General features: G+C 38.0%; 1 protein-coding gene across 1 annotated transcript; it reads left to right on the top strand.

Annotated features, from left to right (window-relative positions):
• Positions 1-158: 158 nt before the first annotated feature.
• On the top strand, positions 159-6753 carry FRRS1L (ferric-chelate reductase 1-like). The gene is given in 6 exon segments (XM_009573637.1): positions 159-180; positions 1428-1433; positions 1436-1508; positions 2004-2142; positions 5361-5607; positions 6067-6753. Coding segments are annotated over 6 exon segments (660 nt in total). The 3' UTR covers positions 6240-6753.
• Positions 6754-8663: the final 1910 nt, after the last annotated feature.

Below are 8663 nucleotides of genomic sequence, written 5' to 3'. Positions count from 1 at the left end.
CGGCAGGAGCCAGGGAGGGGGCCGGGGGTCCGGGCTTGTCCCCCTCCCGCTGAGCGGAGCAGGCCGGCGGCGGCTCGCCTTCCAAGGGGCAAACCCCCTCGTGAAAAGCTTTCCGGGCTGCTAACTTAAAAGGAGTCCTGGTTTTTGTGGTTTTCGAAATGCCCTGTGATGTCTTCAGTGGTAAGAAATGTAGTTGCATCTGGGTTTTGTGGCTTTTTTATTTTAAGTTACAAATGGCAGAATGTTAAAACTCTAATTTTGAGGCTAGACTGCATTGAAAACCGGTTGTTTGATACATTTGAGGAAGAAGTGAGAAGATAGCATGTCCTGTGACCAGTGTTTTGGTGATATTCCGCTACACGCTGCGGTGAAATTTTGCCAACTTTATACATTTATGCTGGGTAATTTAGCCAGGCCCCTGATACGGTTAATGGAGGCTGTAATTTGCAGTGTACAGCATACTTTCTCTCTCCACTGGCATTGTCAGAAATCTAGGAAAGCAAATCAGGGCTCTCAAATGCCTAAAGTTGTGTAGACTAAACGTTTTTGTTTGCAGATGCTGTGACCAACTGCAGTGTTTATTTCCTATTCGATGAAGCACTTTCAGAGGTCTTTCTCGTTTAACAACTAGCACTTTGGTTTTCAGTTGGCTAAGTAAAAGAACATGCTATTAAAATATCTGTGTTCATGCAACAGACACAAACTTCTACAAGCCAAGACAGAAAAGGTCTGTTTGCAAATGTTCGCACTTTCTCCTTGGTGTACTATCGTATGGCAGACAGGGGATTGCTTGGAGTCGTAATTCTCATTGTCCGGCTCTTCTGGGTCTTCCTTCACAAGTGATTGCAGGTCATAACTGCAGGCAATTCCCTGTTTTGATACTCTCTTACCTTTTATTGCAGTGCATGTTTTATTTTACTTCTCAATGGAGGATGTATTATAAGGTCCTTTCGGTATCCATTCCTACAGCTCTGAATCTGGTGCCCTGCATTTATACTTAATGCTGTTATTTATAGCTAAGGAGTCAGATTTAGTTCCCTTACGGATTTCCTCAGGGGACTAAGAGCGCACAAAGAGATAGCTGAGTGGAGATTCCTAATTGTTAGTTGACTGCATTTCTCCGTGTTCCTGCTGCCTTAAGTTAACTTTGGCCCTCAATGTAGCAAAGCTGTGCTCCGGCATCCTTCTCCCTTCTTGATGAATGTAGGAAACCTGAGAAAATTTTTGTTTTCAGTTATCAGTGTTACTTTAATACCTGGACCCAGGACTGTCTGAGCAAGGGATTGTGTATGTGGCAAAGTAGTCCCTCATCTGAACAGCTCAGTTATCGGCAGACAAAGTAAATGCTATTGGAACCTTTTCTATTTAGTATTATTCCTTTTTATTCCTTGTATTTTATTTAGTAATGATTTATTCTGATTATACAGGTTACCCTTTACTGCTCCTCCTGTGGATCCATTTGCAAAAATCAGAGTGGATGACTGTGGAAAAACCAAGGGATGCTTCAGGTCAGTCTGAGATAAGAGTGCAGATACCTTTATGTTTGCACATGCTGACTGATTGCATTGGAGACTTTGGTAAATGTTCCATATTTGGTTTAATAAATGTTTATTATTTAAGAACATACTTTGTAGTTATGGACTATATTATTTGAGGAAACTAGATTATTTAAGGATATGTGTCATAGTTATGGACCTACAGTTATTTCATGTTTCTTGTATTTTCATGCAGCACTTACGAAACCAGGGCTAGGAAGGTCAACAGAGTAATACTATGTGTAATTAATTGCTTGCCGTACTGTTTAAATACTATACGTTCTTACACTAGAAGAGTAATAATTGCAAACACTTAATTAATGGTACTTTGTGTATAGCATAATATAATATGTTTTACTGCCATTATACCAAAAATGCATTCTTTTAGTTTTTTCTTGCAGAAATGTAATTAAGTTCCATAGCAGGAAATTGCAAGGAAAAGTTACTAATATTTCCAATTCCATTTAGGTACGGTAAACCTGGATGCAATGCGGAGACTTGTGACTACTTTCTGAGTTACCGTAGAATAGGAGCTGATGTTGAATTTGAGTTGAGTGCCGATACTGATGGCTGGGTGGCGGTGGGATTTTCCTCAGACAAGAAAATGGTAAGACATGTACAGCTCTTCATGTTGACCGTGTGCACACTTTTACATGCTAGGATATAAATGGTTTATATTTGATCTGTCAGAAACAGAGCATATAAGGAAAAACTGACTTGCTGAAAACAAAGCACCGTTCGGTAGCCACCCTGGGTGCAGAAGGCATGCCTACTGCCTCCCAGAAAACTGCCTCATCCTTCCTAACATGTCCCTTCCCTTCTTCTCTGCGAATTACAACAGTATTTTGGTTCAGCTCTGAATGTCTGAATGTGATTAGCTTTTTGCCTTTTTATTAGAAAAGCCCTCAGGGATAAGCCAATTCACGTGGAAATGTCCTGTCAAGCTTTATGTCAGTGTTACTTGGACAAGAGGCACATCAGAAACTAAATAGCAAATAATTGTATTCTTCAGTAAATCATCTGACTTTCAGCGATATAAATATGGCTTTCACCATTAAACTTTGGAAATCTTTTTGTTTCTCTCATACCTGTGTGTCTTTCCAGAGAAGCCACAAATGTGTGACAAAATTACTCCTGCTAATTTAAACATACATACTCTAGAAAGCAGGCTTGTTAAAATTCCTTCTTCTATCTCTCCTGGATTTTATTGGGTTTGGTTTTATGCTTATTCCTGTACTTACTTTTTCATTCAAAAGCTTCACTTTTCGTTGTGTTTCAGTGAGAAAAACAGGAGCATGTACTGTGCAAACTTTAAAAAACCTGAGCAAAAGACGACTTAGGCAAAGATGTTTTGTCTGTGATCCTTGGTAAAATGTTTAGGATTAAAATGCAGTTCATAATGTGTTTGTACACAGAAACACTCCTGAGTATATAAAATGATACTGAGACTATGTCCTAAATCACAGGTCAAAGGACAGGACTGTTTCTTGTATAGTTGTAAGCAGTAGTCTGAAAAAATACAGAATTTAGTTTCCTGGGCTAGGACCCACGAAAACGAATGGGAAGACTCACGCTGACGTAACAACGTTTTTATCAGACCCAAAATGAGAAACAGAAAAGGAATGTGAGGGCAGGTGCTTTTCAGTCATTACTATATATGTTTTAATAGGACTCTGTAAGTAAACACAATAAAGATAGAGGTCTTTTGTGTCATGAAGAACAGTTCGCATCACAAGAAACAATTCATGTTTTTAATGTTGTGAGGAACAGTTTTACAGCCAAATTTTGGGAAGAGTTGAGATGCCTGGAAATGCAAGTACTCAACAGGCTTTTCAAAGCAGCTCAGCACGTTTAAGTATTTGGCCCCAAGCTGTCAGAAATCGTGTTACCAGTTTGTAACTCTGATATAACTGCAGTAGATCCCAGGGTCCCACACCTGCACCTCATCAGCCCCTTGGATAGCAGGCGTTACCTTTCATCCCAGGCACACCAAGCAACATGTTAGGTCTCAGCTTCTGGTAAGAAGAATACAGTAAGTGTAAAGTAAAAGGTTTTGCTTCCAAATTTGCTGTGTATGTGATCTAATGCCCATCAGTCAGCTGGACTAAACCAGCTAGCATCTGTCTTTCTCTCTTGTTCCCCTGCTGACTTCATCCTTTTTCATAACTTCCAGGATGTTTTGGTGTCCTGGGGTACGGAGGCTCCGTAAATGGTAAAATGACTCTGAGTCAAAACAACTTGGCTGTGAGAAGAGGGCTGTGCCTTGGAGGCCCTAATCAAAACGGTGTGGCCCAAATAGCTAGAAGTTCAGGAAAAAAACCTATTTTGTGTCCTCAATAGTTTTTTTTTTAAAGTCCTATTTAAAGTGACCTATTTCTTTGTCTCAAATAACACTACGCTTTTCCACTTGCAGGCTTTTGCGCCTAGGTAGGATTTTGTAATGTCATTCTATTAATTGAGATTCAGAATGCTTTTTTCTTTCCTTTTTAATTTTTTATGTGAAAACAGCTTTACTTTTGCCTCTTTGTACTTAAGAATGAGGGACTTGTCCTCAGATGTATAAAAATTAAACTTGGAAAATAAGTTATGGAGAGGAAGGACAGGCTCAAGACAGAAGCTGGAAAGGTTGCCTGCAGCAGCACTGAGGTGCAGAAACTGTTCAAGCATGTGTTTTACCTAGTTGTCCCTTTTTTCCCTCACTTTTGGCACATCCTTTACAAATCCACATAGCAATATTCCCACAGAGCTAAACTGCACCTTTTTCTCTCCTTTCCCTATAAAAAAGAACTCAGAGATGATCGTGCTAGCAAGCATCGTGTCTGTCATCAGCATGACATATCAGAAAGATTAGTATTGCAGAAGTAGGACCTGTACTTAATATGGCACCGATACTTGTAGCAGTGGTGTTCAGTAAAATGCCATTCATTCCACTTGCACAGTGTTTTAATGGTTCTAGATAGTAAGGCTTCTGTGAGATAGTACTCCTAAAATTAATGCTAATCCCTGAGTGATGCAGTGCTCTACCACTTTGGCAGTGACCTTGTGTAACTCTTCTAGCAGCTGGTTTAATATTTCTATGAATGACCTCTACAAACAATTGTCTCACACTTCCTTCTGTCCATTGTTTCATTGCTTGATTGTCATGCTTGGTGGCTGTTTATACTATGTGGAGAAGCACATATTGATTATTCTTTTCTTGTATCTTATGGTGTTCTGTATTCTGTTACTGCATGCTGAACATTTTTCATTTTCTCTTAAGAGTTTTAAGAAGTGATGTTCCTTTAAGTGAACGTGAGAAGAGATTAGAAAAAACAGACTGGAATTTATGCTATTATTTGCCCAGATTTAGGAGATTCATCTCCTCTATTTTACCAAATTTTATTGGATTTCTGTCCATGATTTCATGCAGTGGATTTTGCACACATTAAGGATTCAAGACCGCCAGTTTTTATGAAGCAGGATCCCAGAACTTCACAAATTACAAAAGAAAACAGCCTTCCACTGATCAATTACTTGTGTGATGTCAGGGTGATATCATATTTTACAAATATCTTGTATATGTTAGGTAAAATAACTCTTAGAAAGATCCACAAGAGAATTCAGAGATAGTAAGGGTAAGTAAGTATTACTATCCACTTTGTGCTGTTCAATCTGATTGAAGACACATGATTAGGGAAACAAGTATTTGTGTATATGTAACTTAGAAAGAAGGAATGAGAGCCCTGGGCCTTGATTAGTTTTTAATAATTAAAATTATATACATAAATGGGGAAATGCTTTGTGACACTTTTGTTTTCCTTCTACCAATATGTTATTACCATGCAGGGAGGAGATGATGTCATGGCTTGTGTTCATGATGATAACGGAAGAGTCCGAATACAGCACTTCTATAATGTCGGTCAATGGGCTAAAGAAATCCAGAGAAATCCTGCTAGAGATGAAGAAGGGGTTTTTGAAAACAATCGTGTAACGTGTCGATTCAAGCGTCCTGTGTATGTTCCCCGAGAAGAAACCATCGTAGATCTGCACTTGAGTTGGTACTATCTGTTTGCCTGGGGTCCAGCAATTCAAGGTAAGTTGATTTCCATGCTTCTGACAGAACTGGGATGCCAAAACTGATAAATGCCTTTCAATTACACTATTCTTACTAGTCCTCCTTTTTTAAAATGAACTAAAATTCTGGCAGCATGAGGCTTAAAACAGATAGACAGAAATAAATAGTAGTCTTACCTATCGTGTTTTCTTCGTTATGTGGTTATTATCCCCACTCCCCAAAGATAAATTTAGGTAAGGATAATTCATAACTAGAAGTTCTGAATTCCTTTGAAGGATGTTTATCATTTACTTGAATTTCACTTGTTTTATTCAGAAGTTTGATTTCAGAAAGCAGAGAAATGACCCTATTCACTGACCCTGTAATACTGCATGCTCCTGTAGATTTGAAAATTACTTGGCTTTCTACCTGTTTCTTTGGTAGAGTTATAGAAAAAATGCATCTGATGTTATTTCTTTTTTCCCTTACCTATTAAAGGTTCTATAACTCGTCATGATATAGACTCACCGCCTGTATCAGAGCGTGTTGTCAGTATTTACAAGTATGAAGATATTTTCATGCCATCAGCTGCCTATCAGACCTTCTCCTCTCCATTCTGCTTGCTCCTCATTGTTGCACTGACCTTCTATTTATTGATGGGAACCCCGTGACCGATGGAAAACAGCAAGAATTTATCAGTGGAAGTCTCTCAGGATGGACTGCTATACGGATGGATGATGCATTTTTCTATTGGAATTTATATCACACCACCATCATCATCTAGCTGCTTTTGAACATAGTTAGCTTCTCAGAAGAATGAAATAACCATCTCCTTTGAGTGGCAGAGTGGTGACAAACCATTTAAGAATAATCAGTGAACACATAGCAGAATATTTTCAGTGTTGTGACTACTTGCTTAAAGAAAAGGAGACTTTTATAAAATCAATGTGCGTGCGTGTGTGCGTATGTGTGTTTGGGAGGGGTGTCTGTATGTGTGTTTAGGCAAATCTAGTGATTGACATCTTATCAAATAACAAAATTGCCTTCCAAATTGCTCCCAAAAAGCAAATTTGGGAAAGCATTATAATGCTGTTCGGTAGTTCTGGTGCAGACAGCACAACTCCAAGTGCAGCTTCTGAACTTAAGATCAGGGTACCAACACAGCAGTATAAAACCTGCCCTTCAGTAATGGACAGTTCTCCCAGATTTTTTTATATTTATCAAGGTTTACTTGCTCTGGTACTTTCCAAAACTTGCATAATCAAGCATTAACATGATTTTTTTCAATGGAAAAGAGGTGATGAATGTCTTTATAACAATAGTGTTTCAACAGCCTTCTTGAAAGAAATGGCTACTTCTTTTATGAGTGAGATATAAAGTTATTTAAACAAGAGGAAGGGAGAATACAGTAATGTAAATTCTCTATACATAGGAAAAACAGGTGTAAAACATAGAGAATATAGAACTTCCCAAGAAGCCATAGGATGTCCTCCCAATAGAATAAATCAATTTTTCTCTTTTTGTGAAAAAACAGTAATATTGCTGACATGTAAATATGTTTTTAAGCAGTTGTGTAGTAGTATGAAGTAATCTGTTTTTCTGTGTTGTATGCCTGTATATCCCATTCATGTTAAAGGTGAATATGGGTAGCTGGTGTTAACTTACAATGAAATGGAAATATGATTGAGATTGTTTGTAAGGAAAGATAGGGATTAATAAGAAGACCAGCAACTTTATTTTCATCAAACCATTGCTAAAATCTAGTTACTGTGGAAAAAGATGAGCTAAAGAGGAAATACATTAGATTTTTTTAACACCAATAAATATTACAAAGATGAGTGCTAAATGTTACTGAAATGGAAAGTGTCAAAAGGTATTTATGAGCCACAGAATATTATGAAAAACTTTGATTTCTTCTGGAGAATTTCTGTTCTTCACATAATAGGAAATGTATGACACGTATACATGTAGTAGTCAAATGTGCTTAGATAAGGTTGCTCATTCACTTCCCAACTTGCATTAAAATTCTATTTAAATAGAATTAAAATTTGAATTGTAGCAAAGTTCAATCTAATATGGTACGCTTGAGGACTCTGTAACATAGGATCTGGTAAAGTATGCGACGGATCTCATTTCTATTTTCACTGCTGCATAGAGTAAACAGATTAACTAGCTTTGCTGGGTTTGCATCGTTATTCACAGACTGAAGTTTGTAGACTTTTTCTTGTGATTTTTTTTGGGCTCAGGATTCTCCAAATCTATGTTTAAAGTATATGAATTAGGTTTGAAGAGCAATTTATCTCCATCACAAACACTTTATCCCTATTTCAAAAGAAAGATTGCTTAGTAATATATATTTTCATTGATGTCTTTAAGAATTTGTTCTCTTAAAATTGCTGGACTAGAATTCAGGAGGGGGAAGAAAAATTCGGAATGAAGTGAACTTTAAAAATGCATATAGTAGCTTTATTTAGTATAAATTACTTCTCTCAAGTTGGATAACCTACTCATCAGCTGACGAAATACATAGTGGAGACCAGCTAGTAAGGAAAGTCTGCTTTCGTCCATGATAGCTGTAAAATTTAGCCTAAAGATTGGCTGAAGCAGACAGCTGAAGCTTTGGATAATGAGTTTTATGTTCAGCAACCAGGTGAAGTGAAGAAATCATTAGGGGAAATTCTTTCTCCTTTGTGCTAATTTCAGCTCAGGCAGCTGAGATAGTGCAGTTCCTTCTCAGAGATCCCAGCTATTTAAAGTAGCCTCGGGGTTGCTTTACTTTATGGCTTTGTATTTACTGCTTTAGTTTCAGGTATTTACCTGATTACCCACTAAAGGGCTAATCTAATAATTGAAAGGTACTGAAGTAGGATAGAAACCCGTTTTGGCTCCTCGTTTCTTTTTTAATACACTGCTGGATTTAGGATAGTCTGGCTGGGCCCAGGCACAGAGGTATGATAAAAGTGGCGATAATAATACGAAGGAAAACGTGCGACACCCATAGAGCTGCTTTCCACTTACATGGAGTCAGATGTGGTTTAAAGGTTTGAAGTTCAGGCTCTAAAACAACAGCAAATTCAGAGCAGAGGCAGAGCTGC

This window comes from Fulmarus glacialis, unplaced genomic scaffold (genome assembly GCF_000690835.1).
Source record: "Fulmarus glacialis isolate BGI_N327 unplaced genomic scaffold, ASM69083v1 scaffold42432, whole genome shotgun sequence".
Lineage (NCBI taxonomy): Eukaryota > Metazoa > Chordata > Aves > Procellariiformes > Procellariidae > Fulmarus > Fulmarus glacialis.
This window is presented reverse-complemented; position numbering and strand designations above follow the sequence as displayed.